This window comes from Vulpes vulpes, chromosome 5 (genome assembly GCF_048418805.1).
Source record: "Vulpes vulpes isolate BD-2025 chromosome 5, VulVul3, whole genome shotgun sequence".
Lineage (NCBI taxonomy): Eukaryota > Metazoa > Chordata > Mammalia > Carnivora > Canidae > Vulpes > Vulpes vulpes.
In genome coordinates this window covers 71192857-71215715 of record NC_132784.1, presented here as the reverse complement: position 1 = coordinate 71215715, position 22859 = coordinate 71192857, and the positions used below count along the sequence as shown (strand labels likewise).

The 22859-nt window shown below is 48.7% G+C and overlaps 1 protein-coding gene and 1 pseudogene across 6 annotated transcripts in view; both read left to right on the top strand.

Moving 5' to 3' along the window:
- AP2A2 (adaptor related protein complex 2 subunit alpha 2) overlaps positions 1-22859 on the top strand; it is a 93280-nt gene that overhangs the window by 47237 nt on the left and 23184 nt on the right. For all 6 annotated transcript variants that reach the window (XM_026004162.2, XM_026004161.2, XM_072758781.1 and 3 more), the window contains 4 exons: positions 9921-10063; positions 11918-12111; positions 16012-16141; positions 19001-19102. In XM_026004162.2, the coding sequence (XP_025859947.1) occupies positions 9921-10063; positions 11918-12111; positions 16012-16141; positions 19001-19102 (569 nt within the window). The remainder of the gene's footprint in view (positions 1-9920; positions 10064-11917; positions 12112-16011; positions 16142-19000; positions 19103-22859) is intronic.
- On the top strand, positions 2788-2920 carry LOC112924399 (U6atac minor spliceosomal RNA; annotated as a pseudogene).

Below are 22859 nucleotides of genomic sequence, written 5' to 3'. Positions count from 1 at the left end.
AAACAGTTCATGGCCCATTGGATAGTAAATCTTCAGACTGTCTATAGAAGTGTTTTTGGGCAAACATGACTTCTGTTATTTCTTCTGTCTTCATGCCTGCCTAAGCTCAGCTGTCCTAGATAGGGAAAGAGATTCCTTCTTATCTCTTAACCAGTTGGCATTGAGTATGTGTATGCTCTGACTAGTAACAGATAAGAGAAAACCTACCCTTTGTCCTCAGAAATGTGCCCCGGGGGCTTGTGCTTCCAGTTATGGCAGATTACATAATTTAGGTCTGTGCTATCCAGGAGAAATAGAATGCAGGTCACTAATGCAGACACACACATAATTCTAAATTTTCTAGGAGCCACATTAAAAAAAAAAGTAGAAAAAAAAAGTAGAAAGAAGCAGATGAAACTAATTTTAGGGGTGCCTGGCTGGCTCAGTCAGAAGAGTGTGTGACTCTTGATCTTGGGGTTGTGAGTTTGAGACCCATGTTGGGTGTAGAGATTACTAAAAAATACAAAAAAACTTAAAAAAAACTGATTTTTAATGTATTTTATTTAATCTCTTATGTCTAAAATATTATCATTGCAACATGTAGTCAATAGAAAAAGTTCTCTCTTTCCATACAGAGATATCTTCCATATTTTTCATACCAAGTCTTTGAAATCTGTATGTATTGTACATTTAAGGCACACTCAGTTCAGACTAGCTAGGCTTCAGGTGCTCATCAGCCACATGTGGCTACCACTGCCAAGTTGGACAGTGCAGACTTCAGCGACACCTTCTCCTGAAAACAGAAAGAGACACAATGTTAAAAAATCTTGAAAGCATCATAGAGTGACAAGAAACAAGGAGGATTCCTTGAGAGTCAGGAGGGATGATTACCTGTCAGTGTGGTTTTGCTGTCCAGGGGACATTTGGCCACATCTAGAGTTCTGTCACAACTGGGAGGGGGAGGGGGTGCGCTGCTGCCATCTAGTGGGTGGAGGTCAGGGAGGCTACTAATCATCCTGCCATGCATGGGATAGCCTGCCTCTGATGTCAAAGTGCTGAGGTTGAGCAACCCTGATCTAAGAGAAAGATCAAAGCCCAGAGCCCGCCAGAAGTAGAGACGTCTTCCACTTTACACTGAGACTTTCAGACGCAATGCTCTAGGGCAACAGTGGACTGGAAGTGACTCAGCCCTGTGACAGATGTGCAGTGGGGCTTTGGACACCTGGGTGCCCCACAGAACCTCAGACCCTCAGACTTTACACTGGCTTAAAGGAAAGAAATGACCCTCTGGAGGATGGTATTATCATTGTAGGTGCACATGATTCCTAGAAGAATTGACTTCTCACATACAACGTCAAGCATACAGTTACAGATGACCAGGCACAATCAGGACAGCATGAGCAACAATCAGCAGAGATGGCAGAGACAGAATTATAGAAACCTCTGATACCAAATTCAGATCATAGTAAAGAAGTAGGTCTACCATTTTTTTTTAAAGATTTTATTTATTCATGAGACACACACACACACACACACACACAAGGGCAGAAATACAGGCAGAGGGAGAAGCAGACTCCATTGCAGGGAGCTAGATGCGGGACTTGATCCCGGGACTCCAGGATCACACCCTGGGCCAAAGGCAGGCACTATACCACTGAGCCACCCCGGGATCCCCAGGTCTACCATTTTTAAAGAAAAGGTACACTTGAAATTTTGAGCAGACTTGCGGTATGAAACGTGACGTGGTAGATCATGAGCATGGACATTCCAGAACTGAGACCTGTAGTAACCAGAATGAAGGATTCTTTCTTCTTTCTTTCTTTCTTTCTTTCTTTCTTTCTTTCTTTCTTTCTCTTTCTTTCTTTGTTTCTTTGTTTCTTTCTTTCTTTCTTTCTTTTTCTTCTTCTATTTTATTTATTTATTTATTTATTTATTTATTTATTTATTTATTTGACAGAAAGAGAGCATATAAGCAGGGGGAGTGGCAGAGGGAGGGAGAGAAGCTGGCTCCCTGCTGAGCATGGAACCCGATGTGGGACTCGATTCCAGGACTCTGGGGGTCATAACCTGAGCTGATGGCAGATGCTTCACTGACTGAGCCCCCCCAGGCACCCCAGGACTCTGGATTTCAAACAGCACACGTAACTGTGTAGAGATTAGTACTCTGAGTGATAGGTAAAGATCAAACTGTCCTGGATATAGCACAGGTAGAGGGCAAATAACACAGAGCATTTTTTTTTTTTTTTTTGTAATGAGGATTTAGTTTCATAGTAAAGATTGAAACACAGAAAGTGATTTATTTGCTCTGGCCTGGTTTGGAAGCAATTTGGGATTTCAACAGGTTCAGTAGTTGAAATGGAGGAGGATAGGAGTTCCAGGGTGATGGCCCAGAGGTAAGAGGACGGGGGTGTGTTCAGGCAGCAGGATATAAGCATGAGTGTGATGTAAGGTTCATATGGGGAGCTGGTGGAAAATAAATCTAGAATCAAACTTTGTGGTCACGTTTTATACGGCTTTGGATATCTGCGGCCGAGGTTTGCCCCTTGAAGCAGTTGGTAAAGGGAAAATATGGGAGATGACTGCCTGTTTTTTTTTTTTTTTTTTAAACTGGATAGACATCGCTTCTGATTCCCTGGGAGGCATCCCTAGCCCTGGGACTTGTGCAAGATCTCCCCAATGTCTAAGGAAATTTGAAAGACAAATCTCCTGTGAGAGACAGAGGGGTGTGGTGGAAGACTCTGAAAGGTGTAACTGGCATCCCAGAAGGAAAGGAGGGAGGATGTGACAGCTTTTAGATCACATGAAATCGTGTGTACAGGAGGATAGAAGGTCAGTGTTCCCCTTGACAAGGATGGAAGAGGCCCTCGGACCTGACAGCATGCACACCAGTAAGGGATTAAGGAATTGCCACCTCCTTCGTAGCATCTAACCATCTTTTTTTTTTCTAAATCCTTTGAAATCGAATTCCTAGTTTGACCTTTCTAGATTTTATATATTGAGACTTTGTTTTTCTGACTTCAATAAATTGTTAAATATCTTCAAAATTGTAATTAATTTGTGTATCTTAAAAAAAAAAAAGAATGCATGAAACTTACCAAAATGCAGGCTCAGCACACAGCCTAAGTGAGTGAAACGTGCGTGTAGACACGTTACCATGGAATGCGGGAATCCAGAGACAGAGGGCCCTGAGAGTAGCCAGGTGGGGGGATGTGCCATGCTGACAGCTGGCTGTGCACACAGCAGAGTGCCAGACTGGTGATGTGCTGGAGAACAACCAGCTGGAGACTTTAGCCAGCAAGAGTGTCTTTAAGAATAAAGCTAAAATGCAACTTTTTCAGACAAAAATGGAGAGTTTCCCATGAGGAAAAGGAAATTCTAAAGGCTGTACTTCGGGCCAGAAACAAATAATCCCAGAGGAGAGGTCAGAATGTGGCAGAAAAGGGAGAGAGTGGGGACGCCTGGGTGGCTCAGCGGTTGAGCATCTGCCTTCGGCCCAGGGCATGATCATAGAGTCCTGGGATCAAGTCCCACATTGGGCTCCCTGCATGGAGTCTGCTTCTCTCTCTGCCTATGTCTCTGCCTCTCTCTCTGTCTCTGTCTCTTGTGAATAAATAAATAAAATGTTAAAAAAAAAAGAAAAGAGAAGGAGTGGCAGATATGTAGAGAAATGTACATGATCGTTGTGCACAAAAATGTATTGTGGAGTTGCAAATACACATTGTAGTAAAATTGACGATAAACAGATGAAAAGTGATAAAACATGACAATCCCAGGAACATGAGAAAGTTGCATCTATAATCCCAAACCTTGCCATTGAGAGAGCTAGAGCCGATGCCTTTACTGGTGGGTGAGTTCTTTCATTGAGAGAGGGTCCTGTGGCCTGTGGGATGTAGACGGTGTCTGCGCCACCTCCAAACCTAAGCTCGTTTCCACTCACCCCTTTGAGGTCTTCCCATCGTTTCCATGAGAAGAACATGCTTCAGGTGCTGCTGTGCTAAGAGAAGGAGAGGCACCCTGCTCAGACCTAGATTCTGCTTGTGGCTGGAGGCCACCTCTGCCAAGACTCATTAGCAAGATGTCAGTGCTTGTCATGTAAGCCACTGAGTCTTGGGGTGGAATGAGGTAGTTATTATGACATTAATCAGCACACTGTGTCTTGAAACCATTGGAAAACAGCTGCTGTGTTAGAGTTTACAGACATGATGCTTGCTTATCGCTGTCTGCAGGAGTTTACCACAGTATATGCTAACTTGAATGACCATGGGGTGTCCACTAAGTTCTAGGGGTGCACAGGTGAATAAAGAAATTTCCATGAAGAATTTAGGTTATTGTAGGTGTAAAGAGACTTAAATAAACCACAGCTTTTGATGGAGGAAGTGTGAAAGCTCACTGGGAGGGGTGTATCACACTGGCTCACAAGAGGGCCGACTGCACCAACGCCCAGTGCTTTGCCAGTGTTCTGTCATCTTTTGTGCTTTTCTTCTTGATGTATTTGATGATAATGTTTTAAAAATTGGCTTTATGTGATATTTAGTCACAATAAAATTTACTCATCTTAAGTGTGCACTTTGAATTTTGGAAGACGTATGTATTTTGGCAGCCACCAACACGAATCAAATGACATTTCCCGCACCTTGAATGTTCTCGTGTCCCTTGGCTCTCAGCCACCTTCCTTAGTCCTCAGCAGCCACAGGCCCACTTTCTGTCACCATGGCTTTGCTGTATCTGGAAAAGTCATGTGAAAGGAAGTGTACGGTGTGAGGTCTCTCACAGCTGCTGTCTTCACCTGAGTGCAGTGCAGCCCCGGTGCGCTCACGCTGCCTCTGCAGTGCATCAGGATGTACTTCTTGCATAGCATGTGGGTTTGCCCAGGGGTGGACATTCAGCTGGTGCCCAGTGCCTATGAGAGGCAGAGCTGTGGTGAGCACTCCCTGGGCACACACTCCCTGGGCACACACTCCCTGGGCACGTGGAAGGTGTATTTCTCACGCTGTGAGAAGCCACCCCACCATTCTCCAGAGTGGCTATGTGTGTTGTGCTCTGGCGTGCCGTGTGTGAACAGTCTCGGTTCTTCCACATTCTCGCTGTACCTGGTATGGTTGTCTCAGAAGGCTTAGTTATTGTGGTCAGGGTGTGGTGGTACCTTGTTGTGGATTTAATTTGCATCTCCCCCTTTTTTTAAAAGCAACTAAAATCGATAAGCATCAGAGAGAGTGAAGGAAATGCCTCGGGTCTCCGGGGATCTGGAGAGGAAGAGTGGATTTTCTGGTGTGAGCATTTCTAAGACAGTTCACAGAGGAGGTGGACAGAGTGGCATGGGGGGCAAGGGAAGTATATCATCACGGTGCAAAGCAAGGAAGTTCTGTGTCCATCCTTGGTATCATATCCTTTTTACCTCTTTGAACATAAGAAAATACCTGTTGAGCACCAATCTCTGTGAGAGAAAGGGTGGAAAAAGATCATAGCTTGAAAACTGTCCAGAAGAATCTGGTTACTGGGGACTCAGTTGCATTGCCTTAGTGACAGAAGGTTCTGCCTGTAGCCATGCCAGTTCTTGCTGGCATCCTACTTGTCAGGTGAGAACATCTTTCTGGGCAAGATCAGTCGGCCCCTGGTGGCCATGTTCAGACATCACAGTGGGTAAGGAGACTGTTCCCTACTTTATGTGATGGCCCCCAGGCCAGGTCTGTGTTTAGCACAAGGGTCCTATCCTTAAGGCACAAATGACAGATTTATGTCAGGCTGAGGTCGTAAGTAAAGCTTTCTGACATTGGGCTGGCTGCATCTCCCCTGTCCCTGAAGAGTGGTTATCTTGGACAAATTTTCACCATTGTCATTGTTGAAAGAGACGGGATGGGCCTTCAGAATCATGAGTGACTGAGTGGGTGTTATCAGATAATTGGTGCTGGGATGTGGTAGGAGGGTCAGGTGCCGGGGAGCAGCCTTGTGGTTCTTCTGCAGGACTGCCCTGACTGTGACCCAGATGGTGGGCACACAGGGGTGCCTGCCTGTTTTCCTTCCAGCCGCAGCACTGGGGAAAGAGGGAGCTTGTGTGTCTGTGTGCGTGGATGCAGCGGTCACTAACTCACTCTCCAGTCTTTTAGCTTAATATCTTGTTATGGAAATACCAGGTTTTAGTTTTTCTGATCAGAAGCTTTTTTTCCCATGGTTCACGTTTTGAAATCAGCATGCTTCTAAAGAGTCAGTGATAAACGGTTCTTATCAACCTCTGTTGCACTCTCCCTTTGTCTCGGGCGCTGCTAAGTCCCCTGTGTGGTGTCCTGCTTAATTGCCATATTGGCCCACTGAGGAGGGGGCTCTAGAGAAGTTGGGGGTCCCAGGGGTGCAGACTGGATCCTGATCTTCAGTCAGGATGCGGTGCAGTGATGGCCTGCTTTCCTGCCTCCTCTCTTCTCTGATCTTTTCAGCAAGTGAGGACATGAGCCATCCCCTTTCAGGCAGGAGAGGTACAATTTCACAGTTCAGAATTATTGAAATAAAAACATAGTTCTAGCCCACGATGAAACCAACATTTTTTTTTTTTAAGATTTATTTATTTATTCATGAGAGACAGACTGAGAGAGAGGCAGAGATACAGGCAGAGAGAGAAGCAGGCTTCATGCAGGGAGCCCGATGCGGGACTCAATCCTGGATCCTGGGATCATGACCTGAGCTGGAGGCAGGTGCCCAACCTCTGAGCCACCCAGGCGTCCCTGAAACCAACATTTTGAGGACCATCTTAGTCCGGTCTGGTTGGGAGAGTAGAATCATGGTGGGTTAGAGGAACGATCACTGTGGGGAATTCCTGAGCTCTGTTCAGTGTGACTGCAAGGCCTGAGGAGGTAGTGTAGCCCCTTGGGCTGAAGGAGAGACCCCAGGAGGACAGGTTGGGAGGCCCCCTCCTTGGAGCGAGGGGCTAGCTCAGCATCCAGGGGAGCAGAGAAGGCAGCTGGTTTGGCCAGGCCAGGGTGCAGGCTCCCGGGAACACGGAGAGTGGTGACTCTCCTTGTGCAGGCTGCAGAGAGAATTTGGATACTGGTGTGGACACTGAGGTCATACTGAGAGGGCTGCATACAGTTTGTGGGCAGGGTGGGGCCAAGAGGTCATTGTGAGTCCTCAGAGCTCCTCCTGTTCTCATCTCAAACTGCGGGAGGGTCCCATCTGCAGACATGTCCCTTGGATGGCCCTCTACCATCAGGATGTCAAGCTCCTCACACACACGGAGGGGTTTCTGACATACTGTGTGCCTGGGTTTGAGTCCTGAGGGGCTGCATGAATGCTGATGGAGCTGGTAAGTACAGAAGCATCTGGGCTGTGGAGTGGGCAAAGCTCTTTGTTTTCAACGCCTCTCACTGAGACTAAAGTGCAGGTGCCTTCACTTGGAGCACTTGGCATCTCCCTCCTTGCCTGTGACACTTGAGGCACAGGGTGCTATATGTCACTCTCGAGCCCAGAGGTGACCTGGTCCCTTGTAGCTGGCTCCTGGTAGGAAGGCTACTGGGTTGAAACTTGCCAGAGAAAGCACTGGAGTCACTGTGAACCTTGTAGCCAGAGCTTCCTAGACCCTATGAAGCTCCGCAGGAACCCCTCCAGCCAGACTCCAGCATGAGTCTTGGAAGTGACAGTGCTTCCCATGGTGGCCAGGCTTGGGGAAGCCTGCCCATCGGCACAGTTCTCCATGGCAGGCCCCAGGGTTAGGGTGATCAGTAGAAAGGGAAAGCTTCCCTATGGGTTACTCTTGAGTAGGTGAGGAGCCCCTAAAAGGAGGTGGGGCTGCACGAGGGTGGGCAAGTGGGAGAGGTGTGGAGGCAGAGCATGGGCCCCATGTTCTTGGGGCTGTCATTTCTTTACCGATTGCACTGAGTTATGGCACAAATAGGCAGATCTCCCTGCTGGTGCTCTTTGGGGGGTGCAGGTTCCCTTTGCCACCTTCTCACTGGAGATGTAGCTTGTTTGGGTACTCTGGCTTCTGGTGGGGTGGCTGTTGACTTCCCTCTGGGCTGGGACTCAGGTTGGTCTGCAGCCCTCTGCAGTACCTTGTGAGTCCCGCAAACTGCATTCTGGGTATTAACATTCCCTGTCTGTCACAGCTGCCTCGGGGCTGAGAGATGCCTGAGTATTCTTGCCTGAGTATTTTTTTTTTTCTTGCCTGAGTGTTGACCCTTCCTTTCTTGTGGGCTCAGCCTCAAAGTCCCAGCATCAGAGGAGGGACCCGGTGTCCCCGGTCCTGCAGGAACAGAAAGCAGTCAAGGTGCTTTAGGGAAGGAGGCCTCCCCCCCACCCCCATACTTCCATGGCCGTCTCCATTGAGCTCAGTTTGACTAAGCCTGACACTGCTGTGTTTTCCTTTAAGATGTGCTCTCAGTAGCAGGGACCAGTCTCCAGGAGGTGAGAGGAGATAGGGTGGTACTTTGGGCTTGGTTGTCAAAGGAGGCTTTCAGAAGGTGATAGAATCCAGGCTGGTTCTTGAAGGATGACTGGGTGGGGAGGAGATGGGAGACTGCTACAGTTTGCTTTGAGCTGTGTGCCCTGCACTTTCAGATGCTCTCCCACAACACACGGGGATGTGTCCTAGCCAGGAAGTGATGGAGCTGGGCTCCCCAGGTGCATGGAGTGGATGAATGAGTAGAGGGTGGTGGTGGGGGAACCAGGCTTTGGCCCCTTTATTTTTAGTCATTATGTTTTTTGGTGAAAAGGAAGATTTCTCAGAACTTGTCAAGGCGAGGTGACCAGCTGGTTGGCTGACACTGGATTGTCATCCTGGGAATCATCCTTTGGGGTCAGCCACTGCTTGTCCACAGAGCACAGGTCTCCTGACCTTTCCCCAGGGATGACCATTTCTGTCCTTGTCTTCCCATCTCTCCCAAGTCCTGTCCGGCCCACTCGTGTCCCATGTGGGTCCTTCGTAATGTGGCAACAGTGTCATTGGGAGACCCAGCTCAGTGAGATGACCACTCCTCTGTGACCTCTGCAGCTAATGGTTGAGTCTATGGAACACTGTATACTTGTCAGGCGAAATAAGGACTTCTGATACCTAAAATGGCAGAATGTAGCATTTTACATTCTTCCAGTGATGTGTCTTGAACCTACCTTGTTATGATCTCTAGTGAGGGGCTCAGTTGTGCTGTGATGAGGATGAAGACATGGGTCCCTCTGGTCCTTTTTTTTTTTTTTTTAAAGATTTTATTTATTTTATTTTATTTTTAAATTTTTTTTTAAAATTTTATTTATTTATGATAGTCACACACACACAGAGAGAGAGAGATAGAGACAGAGACATAGGCAGAGGGAGAAGCAGGCTCCATGCACTGGGAGCCAGACATGGGATTCGATCCCGGGTCTCCAGGATCGCGCCCTGGGCCAAAGGCAGGCGCCAAACCGCTGCGCCACCCAGGGATCCCAGATTTTATTTATTTTAGAGAAAGAGAGAGCATGGGTGCTGGGGGGAGGAGCAAAGGGAGAGGGACAAGCAGACTCCATGCTGAGCACAGAGCCCCGACATAGGACTTGATCCCAGGACCTTGAGATCACATCCCCCTGAGATCACGACCTGAGCTGAAACCAACAGTGAGACGCTCAACCAACTGAGTCCCCCAGGTGCCACTCCTCTGGTCTTCTTGTGTGTGATTTCCATGGGTGGGTGATTTGTCTTAAAACTGAAGTGAAAGGGGGATCATCTAGTAAGTTGGGGCTGGCTCCAGGGGCCCTGGCGGGGCTATGGTAGTTCTGAGGGAGGCCCTTGGGGCCTGGCGTGCCTGGGCTGCCCTGGGAAGGCAGAACTCTTGCTTCTAGGGATTCTGGCTTCTATTTTTTAAGGGAGGCCAAACCTTTGGATTCTGATGTGTACCGCCTGGTCTAGAAATGTCATTTGCACTCAGCATAGCTGTGCCATGTGTCTGAAGGCTTCTTTGCTCTCCCCGCCTCCCCCACCTCTTCTCCAGGTGACAAGGCTCTTGATGGCTATAGTAAAAAAAAGTACGTCTGCAAGTTGCTCTTCATCTTCCTCCTGGGTCATGACATTGACTTTGGGCACATGGAGGCCGTGAACCTGCTGAGCTCCAACAGATACACGGAGAAGCAGATCGTGAGTGTTGTGAGGGGGTGGAGGGCCCAGGAGGAGCCTCCCCCTCCTCCAGGATGCAGCCCTGCCTATGGAAGGACTGATAAGGCTCCTCTGATAAGGTGGCTATTTCTTTCCTTGTCCTTCTTGTACACCTTCCCTGCTGCCTGAGAATTTGCTGTGGGTCCAGCTGGATGCCCACGAGACCCAGGTTGGATGTGATGGGTGTCTCGGGCCTGCCTGTTTCCTTCCCTGCAATGCCTGGTTCACCTGGTGGCTTCTTGTATGATTTTCTGTTTGTTTGTTTCTTTCTTTCTTTTTTACAAGATTTTGTTTATTTATTCATGAGAGATACAGAGAGAGAGGCAGACAAAGGCAGAGGGAGAAGCAGGTTCCCTGCGGGGAGCCCAATGTGGGACTTGATCCCAGGACCCTGGGACTACGACCTGAGGTGAAGGCAGATGCTCAACCAGTGAGCCATTCAGGACCCCCCTGACTTTCTGTTTCTGACAAGGGCACCACAGCCACCTGGTTTAAGAGATGGAGCCACAGATGGGTGTGCCCTTGCCTTCCTAGATGGTGTTGGTGCCTGGGTACCTGAAACCCTCTCAGGCTTTGTAACTCTAGTCCTATGGCCTCTGGGAGGAATGATACTTTTATGTTTTCTGCAGTGTTGCAAAGTAACAGTTTCCTCTGTCCAAAAATTTAACTTACAAGTAAAAGGAATACTCTATATCCCTGAGGAATTTTATAAAGTATTGGTATTTACCCATAAGAATTTGAATGTCTGCCATGGCCCGAGCAGTATGCTGGGTGCGCTGGGGACACCGTGACCAGAAGCAGACGCCAGTGGCCCCTGCTCTTTTCTGATGGGGAGATGGCATCCTCCAGCCCACGGATAGAGAATTATAGCTGTAGCCAGTGCCCAGGGAAGGAGGCCCTTGGTGCTCTCTGGGGCCTGAGTGGGCACAGGAGGAGGAGGAGTTAACCTTGTCTGCAGAGGCAGACAGAGCAGGTAACACCCAGCCAGGGGCACGTGCATGGAGTGCAGAGCTGAAGAGGGGATAGCAGTGACTGGAACGGATGTGAAGATGTGGATGTATGGGTAGACATACAATAGGAAGCTGTGTAGGAGTTACACCTGTGTGGTCAGGGATGAGATGAGTCCAGGAAGGCCAGGGTGTGGACAGGGGGTGACTCAGGGCTGGAGTTTGGCCAGTGGTGAGGGGAAGCTAAGGAAAATAGAAAGAGGGTAAAGTCACAGTCAGCAGGGTTTCTGGAACTTGCTGTAGGTTTTTTTTTTTTTTTTTTTTTTTTTAAGATTTTATTTATTTATTCATGAGAGAAACAGAGAGAGAGAGAAAGGCAGAGACATAGGCAGAGGGAGAAGCAGGCTTACAGGGAGCCCGATGTGGGACTTAATCCCAGGACCACAGGATCACACCCTGGGCCGAAGGCACGCTCAACCACTGAGCCACCCAGGCATCCGATCACTGTAGTTTCTTAGGGCCTTCCAGTCAGGGTCCTTTCTACCCCGTTTGGGGCAGTGGTGAGTCCAGGTTGCTCAGACACACTGCCACGGATAGGTGAATGGGATGAGTGCTGGGGGTGGGGACCATGGGGACACCTGGCTAAGTGCTTCTTAGGTGTGCCCCACACGGTTGTCTCCTGGCAGAGCTGGAAGCGGACACTTTGCTTCTTTAACAGAACTGGTGTTTTCATCAGTGTTTGAGGAACCCTCTGACATGATTCCTCCTGCAGAATACAGGGCAGACTGGAGGCCTTGGGAGGCTGATTAAAGGCTGGATGTGTGTGCATGGTTGTCCCACATTGGTCTGGTTGTCATGAGCTCTCTGTCCTCTTGTCTCTGGAACCCAGGGCTACCTCTTCATCTCTGTGCTGGTGAACTCCAACAGTGAGCTCATCCGGCTCATCAACAATGCCATCAAGAATGACCTGGCCAGTCGGAACCCCACCTTCATGGGCCTGGCCCTGCACTGCATCGCCAACGTGGGCAGCCGAGAGATGGCCGAGGCCTTTGCTGGGGAGATTCCAAAAATCCTTGTAGCTGGGTATGTTTTTCCTGTGAAGTAAGTCAAACATGTAACTACTTAAAGAATTTATAGGATGAGTTAATCTGCCTGTCTTAGATAGTGGGAGAATTGTATGTCTAGGTGCCTGGTGACATCTGCTCATACCTTTGCTCCCCCAGTACCACTGGGTTTTAAAGTAGATGAAAGAGGGCAGCCCTGGTGGCTCAGCAGTTTAGCACCGCCTTCAGCCCAGGGCGTTATCCTAGGGACCCGGGACTGAGTGCCGCGTTGGGCTCCCTGCATGGAGCCTGCTTCTCCCTCTGCCTGTGTCTCTGCCTCTCTCTCTCTGTGACTGTCATGAATAAATAAATAAAATCTTTATTGTTTTATTTTTATTTTTTGTAAATTATTTATTTATTTATTCATTCATTCATTCATTCATTCGAGACACAGAGTGAGAGAGAGGGAGGCAGAGACACAGGCAGAGGGAGAAGCAGGCTCCATGCAGGGAGTCCGACGTGGGACTCGATCCTGGGTCTTCAGGATCATGCCCTGGGCCGAAGGCGGTGCTAAACCGCTGAGCCAACGGGGCTGCCCAGTAAATAAAAATCTTAAAAAAAAAAACAAAAAAGGTAGATGAAAGAAGAATCCTGGGAGCCTGGATGGCTCAGTGGTTGAGCATCTACCTTTGGCTCAGGGCATGATCCTGGGGTCCTGAGATCAAGTCCCACATCGGGCTCCCCGCAGGGAGCCTGCTTATCCCTCTGCCTCTCTGTTTGTGTCTCTCATGAATAAATAAATAAAATCTTTTATAAAAAGAAAGAAAAATAGAGGAATCCTGCCAACCACAACCAACTACAACCTTCAACCATTGAAGAAGGGAATGCAGTTATCCTATGGTGTAGCACAGGGTCCTTTCTTGCCCTTTCTCAAGAGCATTACCAAAGAAAAGGCCAAACACCCAAATCCTGAGAATTCTTAGAAGCCAACCCCCTTTAATTTGGAGAGAGGCCACACGAGAGAGCAGGCAGCTCTGGAAGAGTTTGAAACCGTTGGGGCATGGCAGAGACAGGGCCCTGCTTCATATTCCAGGTCTCTGCTGAGTTGGGAAACTAACTGAGGGCTCACACCCTGGTGACATGTCTGGCCCAACAAGTGCCCCAGTCCTGGGCACTTCATCAGGACTTGGGGGACCACCTCCTCCAGGATGACTGGCAGTGAGCATACTGAGGCCACAGCGCTCTGGGCGAGGACCCTGGGAATGCTACTCCACATCCTGCATGCCTGGCTCCTGCTGTGCCCTGGGGGTGAGCCCTGGGCTAGAGGAGCAATGAGAAGGGCTGTGGCCACGCAAGCCCTGGAGGAGTGTCCAAGGTGTGTGGCACCAGAGGTGGACAGAGAGACCAGGCTGGAGACGAGACCCCAGAGGACTGTGAGTGGGGAAGGCTCACAGAGGATGTGCCAGCAGTCAGTCACACCCTGGAAGGGGCTGCAGAGCCAAGGAACCAAGTGGGGGGGCGCTGAGATGACACCATTCCGTGTCTGCCGCGGAGGGCTGCAGGGCATGATGGACACTCTGAGAGCAGACGTACCAAGACAGAAGAGGCCTTGGGTCCATCTGAAAGAGCTGGGGACGGTGTGGACTTAGGGCTTCACAACGTTTTTTCTTCCTTACCTGTTAGGGCTGCTCCAGGCCTGGCAAGGCCTTCCTTGGTCCTCTTTGCTCCCTCTGGCCTCTGTCTGGCATCTTTTTTGTTCTGGCACATGCCAGTGAACACGTCTGTGTACTGCCTGCCTCCGCCCTCAGAAGGCAAGCTCCCTGGGGGCTGAGATTTTTGTCTGCTATGGCTGTTGCTTTATTTCCTGCATTTTGAACAATACCTGGTATACAGCACATTCTTGGTAAATATTGTTGGAAAATTAAATGTAAGACAGAGGTAATCTCTGGCAAGTATTCAGATGATAATTCGAGAACATTTTCCTAGAATAAAGGATGGACTGCATTTGCAGATTAAAAGGACACAGAGGGTGCATAACGAAGCCCAGCCTGGATGAACATCAGAGTGGACGGGCGGGGAGGGAGCCCTGCTGCAGGAGGACAACTGAGCCATGTCTGCGAGTTACAAGGCCTGGGGCGCCAACGGTGGGGGAGGCCTTGCACAGCTAAGTGTCTGTCAGAATCAAGGTCACAGACACCAGGTCTGGGCTACCCACAAGCCATACTTGAAAACCATTCTCAGCTCTTGAAAATGCAGTTAAGCCATGGACAGCTCACGGAGATGGCCAGAGATAGACTGAGGAGCTGCAAGGGAGAGTGTGTAGTGACTTGGTTTCAACAAGGTCAAATCCCTGCACCAGAATTGGCTCTTATTATTATTTTTTTAAATGATTTATTTATTTATTCATGAGAGACAGACAGAGAGAGAGAGAGAGGTAGAGACACAGACAGAGGGAGAAGCAGGCTCTTCGCAGGATCCTGGATCCTGAGATCATGACCTGAGCCGAAGGCAGCTGCCCAGCCGCTGAGCCACCCAGGCGTCTCAGTAGGGTGTCTGTTATGCTGAGGTTCATTCTGCACTCAGAAAGAGAAGCTGTGCAGGTATTGAGCCCTGGGCCTGAGACAGAATGGAAACAAGGTGGCAGCATTCTCCCTGGCCTCCCAGGGATGCTGGATGTTGTACTTCCCTCCTCTGGAGTGTTCTTCTAGGGTGGGCATCGGAGCTGCGTGGGAAGGGCAGGATGGGAAGGCCCTCCTGTGCTAGTTAGGATGCACTGTTGCAAGCATAGAGACACACTGGCTCCTTGGTACTAGCGCAGTTCTGCCACGAGGCCTGCAGGGCGCATTGCCTTGTTCCTTGCTGCTCCTTGTGAGGAAGTTGTGGGACCAGAGAGAGGGGCAGGTAGCTCCTGCTTCCCAGGTAGTATAGCATCTGACAGAACTTTTTACTAAGGTAATTTCCGTTTGGAGTAGAATGGGTAGCAGTTTGGAGGTTTCTCGGGTTGGATTCATTTAGGAACCAGAACTGTACCAGGGAGGTGAATGGTAAAGACAGCTGCAAACCCTTCTCTTCCCTCCATGTGGACCGAGAGCCCCCACCATGTGGACCAGTGCTTTGAGAATGCTGACTTGTTCTCCACAGAGCCTGCCCTGGGTTATTCCTTGGTGGACCTGTAGCTTCCCTGGTGGCCCAGCAGAGTTTGGCTGGGAGTAGGGAGGCTGAGGGGTAGACAGAGTGTTGGGAACATTGTCTGCCCTTAGGCAGCATTAAAACCTGAACCAGAAACCCTCCAAAGCCCCTCTCCTGGGGCGTCTACAGTTGTTCTGACCTATAGCTTCTCAGTGTTCGCTGTGTCCCTGAGACGCTGGGCTCGTTCTTGGGATGCTGGGCTCTGTAGTGCAGGAGCTTGGCTCTTCACAATCAACTGTGCTGAAGGGGCAGGAGGACACAGAGTGAAGGCAGGGGGGCAGGAGAGAGTCACCAGGGGAGTTTGGTGGGAGTGCAAGGCTCTCTAACACTGTTTTGATTGTGTGTTATTAAGTGAATTGTTAAACGAAAATCATGATCCAGAGGAACATTAGTTGAATATGCTCCATCTTGCATAGCCAAGGTCCTCTTCAGCATTTGGGAAAAACACCAGAATGGACACTTTTGGAGATGAAAGACTTCCTGGCAGGACTCTCTGCTGTTGATTTTCTTTGAGGCGAAGTCAGAGGCAAAGTCATTTGAGCAGACAGCTTTCTGCCACTGTCTGGACACAGCCCACACATGACCTCTTAGAGGAGGTGGGCATGAGCTTGATCACACTCAGAGGTGGAAGCAACCTGGTCTCCAGGTTACCGTGGGTATTCTCTGTGAGGCTTGGGGCCTTGCTCAGCTTGGTGGGGCCACATGGGGTGCCGAGTGTATTCTTGAGTGACCACCGGTGTCTGTCTTTCAGAGACACCATGGACAGCGTGAAGCAGAGTGCCGCCCTTTGTTTGCTGCGTTTGTATAGAACATCTCCTGATCTCGTCCCCATGGGTGACTGGACATCCCGAGTTGTGCACCTTCTCAACGACCAGCATTTGGTAAATACTTGTGGAGTTGTGGCCCCGCTCACCTCACTGAGTAACCGTTTCTGGAATAGCCACTATGAAAGCAGCTAAGTGTAGTTTCTTATGATGCTGGGGGCAGACTTCCACAGCTCAGTCCACTGAGTGTGTGAGCACTTGTGGGGCCGTGTGGCTAGGGGGAGGAGCTCCCCCTTCCCTGGGATTGGACAACACAGACATGGCCTCTGGCCCACCACATAACTGGTCGTCAGAGGGCCTCCTGTGTGCTGGGGCTGTGCAGATGAATAAGAGAGATCAGTGTCTCCTGGAAGTACCCTGTTTTGGGAGGGCATTCTGTATGGTGTGCCTATCTGGGGTAATGAGGAGGGTGTCAGTGACTCCAACCTAAGCTCTGGCATGCAGTCTTACTAATCTACATGGTCACTGCACAGGCCCGGCCTGACTGTCCTCCCTGTGTTGTAGATAAGGACAGAGAGGTGTAGGGGGGACTTTGTGGTTGTGATGTGACATGGGTTACACTGGAAGGGGCACACAAGGACGTGACACCAGCAGTCAGGTTTAAATAGGAGCTGATGTTGGGTTCAGTGGCTTTGTGCTACATGCATTTTGTTGTATAAATGAGAGGATTGAAATTCAACACAGATTTTTCCTGCTCAGTGGATAGGTATGAGTATGTTAACTGGTTACTACATTTTTTTCCCAGAAAGAAATCTACTTTAAAAATTAAATTAAAAATAGGGGAGCCTGGCTGGCTCAGTCAGTTGAGCATATGACTCTTGATTTTGGCTCAAGTCATGATCTCAGGGTTGTGGGGTCAAGCCCTGCAGTGGGCTCTGCACTCAGTTGGGAGCCTGCTTGAGATTCTCTCACTCTCTCTATGCCCCTCACTCCTTCTCCTTCTCAAAAAAAAAGAAAAAAAAAAGAAAAAAAAAGAAAAAAAAAGAAAAAAAGAAAAAGATCATTGCATGCAGATTAGAGGAGAGAGCTGGTGGATGTGTCATTGGCATGCTTGCTTCTGCTGTGGCAGCCCCATGGGCTGTTCCCACATTGTCATTGCCCATACTTCCTGGGATATTTGTGTCCAAGCAGGGCAGCTCTTCTTCAGAGTGGAGCTAGGTCTGTGCAGCCATGTTGTAGGGAGAGGGAAGGGAGTGGGGTTTGGGACTGCATGCTGGGTCACGTGGGTCCTGCTCAGTCTTTTCAAGTTCAGACTCCACTCGTAGAGTCGGGAAGTCATGCTGGAGGCTGTGAGGCTTGAGGCTACAAGTCGCCTTCCAGGCAGACCCTGGGAAGCAGGGGGGCTTTTTCCAGTTTTGCACATATGGAAACTGAGGCTTAGAGGGATTTAGTGTCTTTGAGAAGATCTAGACTTGAGCCAGGAGGTGATGAAGGTTCAGAGCTGGGGCAGCTCAGGAGGCCCGAACCACATGCCCAACAGGTGTTCACACTCAGCAGTTTTCCAGAGTGGTGGCTGTGGGAGTTCATCTCTTTTGACACTATATGATTCCACAGCCCCAGTGTTTTGATGCCCATGACTGGCTTACCAGCTGTATTGCTTGGTATGTGCCTGGCCATGGGCCGCTACAACCCGCCTCAACCACAGGAGGGCCAAGCCCATCACTGTCTTTTTTCATCTCTGCTCTTTGTGTGTGTTCTCTGTTCTCTTGGTGGCAGCTGTCCTTTATGTGGCTGTGGTTGCTGTGTCATGCACCTCTTGGCTTTGTCATTAAAGGTGGCCTGAGATGTGGCTATCTTTGGTCTCGAGGTCAGGAGAGTCCAGGAGGCCGGTTGGATCTGTTTCTTTAGGATAGCCTTCAGGTTGTCGGTAGAAAGCTGAAGGAGGTGCTCCGCTGGGGCCGGGACTCACTGTCCTTGTAGCTGCAGAAAATGCTGCCCTTCCCCCACCTGCTCAGGGGTGAGGTGGAGGAGGACCAGAGGGGTTAAATGATGATCCGGTGGCTTCCTGAGCTTTGTTTGCATCTTCATTGTCAATAAGTATCATTCTTTTGTTTTACTATTTTATATTTATGAGAGAACTTACTTAACCAGTATGTCCCTTCAAGAGACAAGAGTTGGTGGGAGCAGCTCCTAGTTGTCCTGGGCCAGGAGCAGAGATGTCCCTGTGCTGAGTGGGAGATCCTGTGCACTGGAGGGAGGGTGCTGTGTGGGGTGGGCTCTGTGGGGCCAGGGATGCTTTGGGGACCAGCAGGCAGAGATGTGTAACCCAGACTACTTTTCAAGAGGGGGAAGAATGGGCTCTTTCAGCTGCTGTTTTCCACAGTCTTACTTTTGGGTTGTGAAGATTCAAATGAGTCTAAAAGTAACATCGCCTTCCCCGGTCCATTCAGAGTGGGGTTTTTTGCTTTTGTTTTTAAGATTTTATTTTTACATAATCTCTACAACCAACATGGAGCTCAAACTCAACTCTGAGATCAAGAGTTGGGTGCTCTACTGACTGAGGCCAGCTGGGTGCCCCTACATGGAGTGATTTACATTAGGGGCAGCAGTGAGTACAGCTGACTACAGGGCCAGACAGGGAGCCAGATCCAGAATAAGGCAGTCAGGTGGAGGGGCACGTGGAGATTTACCTGGGGCTGCTGCCACCCTCCAACCGCCTCCACTGTGGCAGGGGTCTGGGCCCTCGAATTGCCGAATGCCCAGGTTCTCAGAAGCTCCAAGATGAAAACAATGTCTGTGTGCTATCTCAGTTTTTAGAGACACGGTGGGGCAAAGTAGTTTTGAATCTGGCCCAGGGGCTCTAGGTTGTTGCTCTCAGTTTTAAAATTTTATTTGGAAAATGAGTTTACAATGAGAAATCAGCTTCAGGCATGTTGGATGTACTCATAGTGTGCATCTGTTGTGTGTTTGTTCCAGGGCGTGGTGACTGCTGCCACTAGTCTCATCACCACCTTGGCACAGAAGAATCCTGAGGAGTTCAAGACCTCTGTCTCTCTGGCCGTTTCCAGATTAAGCAGGGTAAGTCTATTGATGGGGAACGGGTATCAGAGTGTGTTTTGGTCCTAGTTATTTTATTTAACTAAGATATTAGCTTACTATTTAGAACACAAGGTCTTTGGCTCAGTTTGTAAATTGAGGAGTGAGAACTTGCCTTGGTTAGGATGTCGTTGGGTTTTCTTTCAACCTTTTTGTCAGTTGAGAAATGTCCTGTCCATATGGGAAAGTGCCCAGAATAAGGCAGCCCAGCTCACGGTTGTGTTTCCTGAGAGCTGCTCGGCCACCGCGCAGGGTGGGGAACGGGGATACTGGCCGGTGCTCCCCACCACAGGGAGCCCTGTCCTCACTTGGATAGCCTCGCTGCTTGCTCTCATTTGCTCTGCTGCCTGAGCACATGTTCTTTAAATCGGGCATCTTGAATTGTTGTCCATAGGGACCCTACGTGTACATCTATTCTTTTGTGTTTGACTCGAAGTGCTCAGTGTTGTGGAGTTGTCATAATTGTTTTGTGTGCCATTCCTTCATTTTTGATGCTGTGTGGAATTTGTATGAATACACCACAACGTACCCCTTGTCTTGTCCAACGCTGAGGTGATTAGGAGTGACCCAGCTTGGCTATCTCTTGGTTGGTTCATGTGAGTGAATTGCTGGTGGGTGTGTCCCTAGAGGTGGCGTAGCTGGGTCACCTCGAAGGGTGAGCAGGCAGCTGTACCAGCTGGCCTTCCTGCCAGCAGTGTGCGGTTCCCAGTGCCTTGCATCTTGGCTTTTTAGATTCTAACCATCCTGGGGGCATGGTGGTGTCTCATTGTAATTTAAATCTACATTTTTTTTGATTATCCTCAAGGTTGAGTGGCTTTGCATGTTTGTTGCTTTTTTTGAATGTCTTTTTTTTTTTTTTTTTTAAGATTTATTTTTTCATGAGAGACAGAGAGAGAGAGAGAGGCAGAGACATAGGCAGAGGGAGAAGCAGGCTCCATGCAGAGAGCCTGATGAGGGACTCGATCCCAGGGCTGCGGGATCACATCATGCCCTGGGCTGAAGGCAGACACTCAACCACTGAGCCACCCAGGCATCCCTCTCGTTTAATGGTTTCCTTTTTGTTGGCTTGTAGAAGAAATTCTTTATATTTAAATATGAGCACTTTGTTGGTTATGTTAGATTGAACCAAACAAAACTACCCACATTTAACCATGATTGGTGTTCAAAAATGCATCTTTGTATGCTTCAGCCTGCTCTGTAACTTGCCGTTTCGCTGCCTTGGTGAAGCCTTCTGTGATCACAGACTCTCAGTTCTAGTGCCCGAACCCTTTCCTTCCTGGTTAGTGCCTTTTGTCCCCTGTTCTGCAGTTTCACATTTAGGTTGACAGCTACCTTGGGACTGGCTTCTGTGTCTCTCCAGTTGTCCTAGTGCCTCCCTGACACCATCCCGCTGGGCGCCACCTTGGCCAGAAACCAGTGAGCTAGGTCTGCACACCCTGCTGCTGTCTCTGTTCAGTTTGCACAGTGGCATGCTGTCTAGTTACTGGAACTGGATGTCCAGTGGAGCATGCCCTCATATCTTGTTCCCCCACCCCCAAAATCCTGTTGGGACTGTAATCTGTACATCAGTTTTGAAATAATTAAAATCTTTACAATATTGAGTCTTTGAATCCATGACCATAGTGTCCCTCTCCATTTATTTGGAGAGTCCTTAATTTTTCTCAGTAATGTTTTAGAACTTCTTGAGTAGAGATTACTTTATCTTTTGTTAGATTCATCTTTATACGGCTTATTTTTAAAATGCTATTCATAACAATATCTTTTTTTTAAGATTTTATTTATTTGAGACCTAGAACATGGGTGGGAGGGAAGGGACAGAGGGAGAAGCAGGCTCCCCATTGAGCGCAGAGATTATGACTTGAGCCGAAGTCAGATGTTTCACTGACTGAGCTGCCCATGTGTCCCCCAACGATGTCTTAAAGTGTGTTTTATAACCACCATGTGTTGGTTTGTGCAAGTGATTTTTGTACATTGATCTTGGGGTTGGCAACTCTGCCAAGCTCACTAATCTTAGTAATTTCTGTGTAGGTTGCATTAGATCTCCTTTGTACTCTATCATGTCTGTGGATGATGAGTTTTCTTTCCCAGCCTGTATTTGTATGTGTTTCCCACTCCCACACAGACCTGCACTCGATGTGGCTATGAGAGGATGTTCTTCCTTGCCTTGAGGGGGAGTCTTCAGTGTTTCACATGATGGGCCGTTTTCCTGGCTTTGTGGTTGTTGGTTCTCTGTCACACTAAGGAAATTCCTTTCTATAACTTTGCTAATAGTTTTATCATGAATTAACTGGTGAAGCCATATGAAGTTAGAGTTTTTTTGTGGGAGAGTTTCTTCTTTTGGATTCAATTTATTTAATGAGTTACGGGTCTTTACATTTTCTGTCCTTTCATCAGTTTTGGTTGGATTTTAAATTTTATTTTCATGGCATTTGCTAATTTGAACATTCAGATGTATGGACAGAAAGTCTCTGTACATTGTGGGGTCAAGGGGGTGTGGGCCGTACTCTTGCCCCCTTTTCTTTTCCATGGGCTGCTTGTGCCTTTTCACATCCCTGATAAGCCCATTGAGTGTAATGGCTTTTGACTTGTTGCTGTCTCTGTTGTGGTTTTCCTCCTTGGCTGCTTTCTCTTCCTATCTTTGTTTTAAAGATTTTATTTATTTATTCATGAGAAACACACACATGCAGAGAAAGAGAGGCAGAGACATAGGCAGAGGAAGATGCAGGCTGCCTGTGGGGAGCCCGATGTGGGACTGGATCCCAGGACCCCAGAATCATGACCTGAGCCAAAGGCAGACCTCAGCCACTGAGCCACTCAGGTGCCCCTGTTGCTATCTTTGTTTCATTTCCTTTACTTTCTTGGGTTAATTTGCTAGTCCCTTTGTAAATCTTTGAGGTGAATTCTTCATTGCTTTTATTTTTGTATTTGTTTCAAATGTGTGGATTTATAAGTTAAGTTTCTGAGTGTGGCTTTAGTTGTGGGAGACAGCCTGCGTTGGCTCCTTGTGTCTTGAGGAGCAGAGTGCTCCCTGTCTTCTACTCTTTGTCATTCAGGCCCTCTGATTGCTTTACTTGTCCTGTCCATGCCTTACAGTGTGGAGCTCGCCTTCCTGCAGGAGGGGCCATGTCCTGGGTCTGGGCTGCTGTCTTGGAGTTGAGGGCAGGGGTCAGGGTGAAACCTTCCTGAATGTGCTTACATATGACCTAAAGTGATATGTAAAGTGATATGCTTACATATGACCTGTGAACTTTGTAGGACGGCACTCCTCTGACCTCCCTGACACATGGGGGTGGGGAAGGCACTGCGCTGTATGTTAGTGGAAATGAAATATCTTAGGGCAGTCATATATATATTCAGAAGGTAGAGGGAATGTCTGCCCTGCCAAGGACCTCCACGGCCAAGGAGATGGAACCATGAATGAAGGAAACTTGCTCTTTGGCCTTGGTGAGCTCATGGCAGGGGTTGGCACTGGAGGCCTGTGGAGGTACGGGGCTGGGTTCAGAACACCAACTTCTCCCTTCTGAGGGGACCAGAGTTCTCCCTTTTGTATTTTACTCACTTCTTGGTCCACAAAGGAAAGATTGGGTTCCCAGTCTAGGACCATTTGAATTCTGTAGCATTTTCAGGTCAGTGGTATCAGCTGGTTTGTGCTTGCAGAGTGGGGTAGCTGTTACACAGTAAGAGCATGTGGTACCACTCCTGAAAGTGACAGTGGGTGGGACGCTCTCCCTGAGAGCCT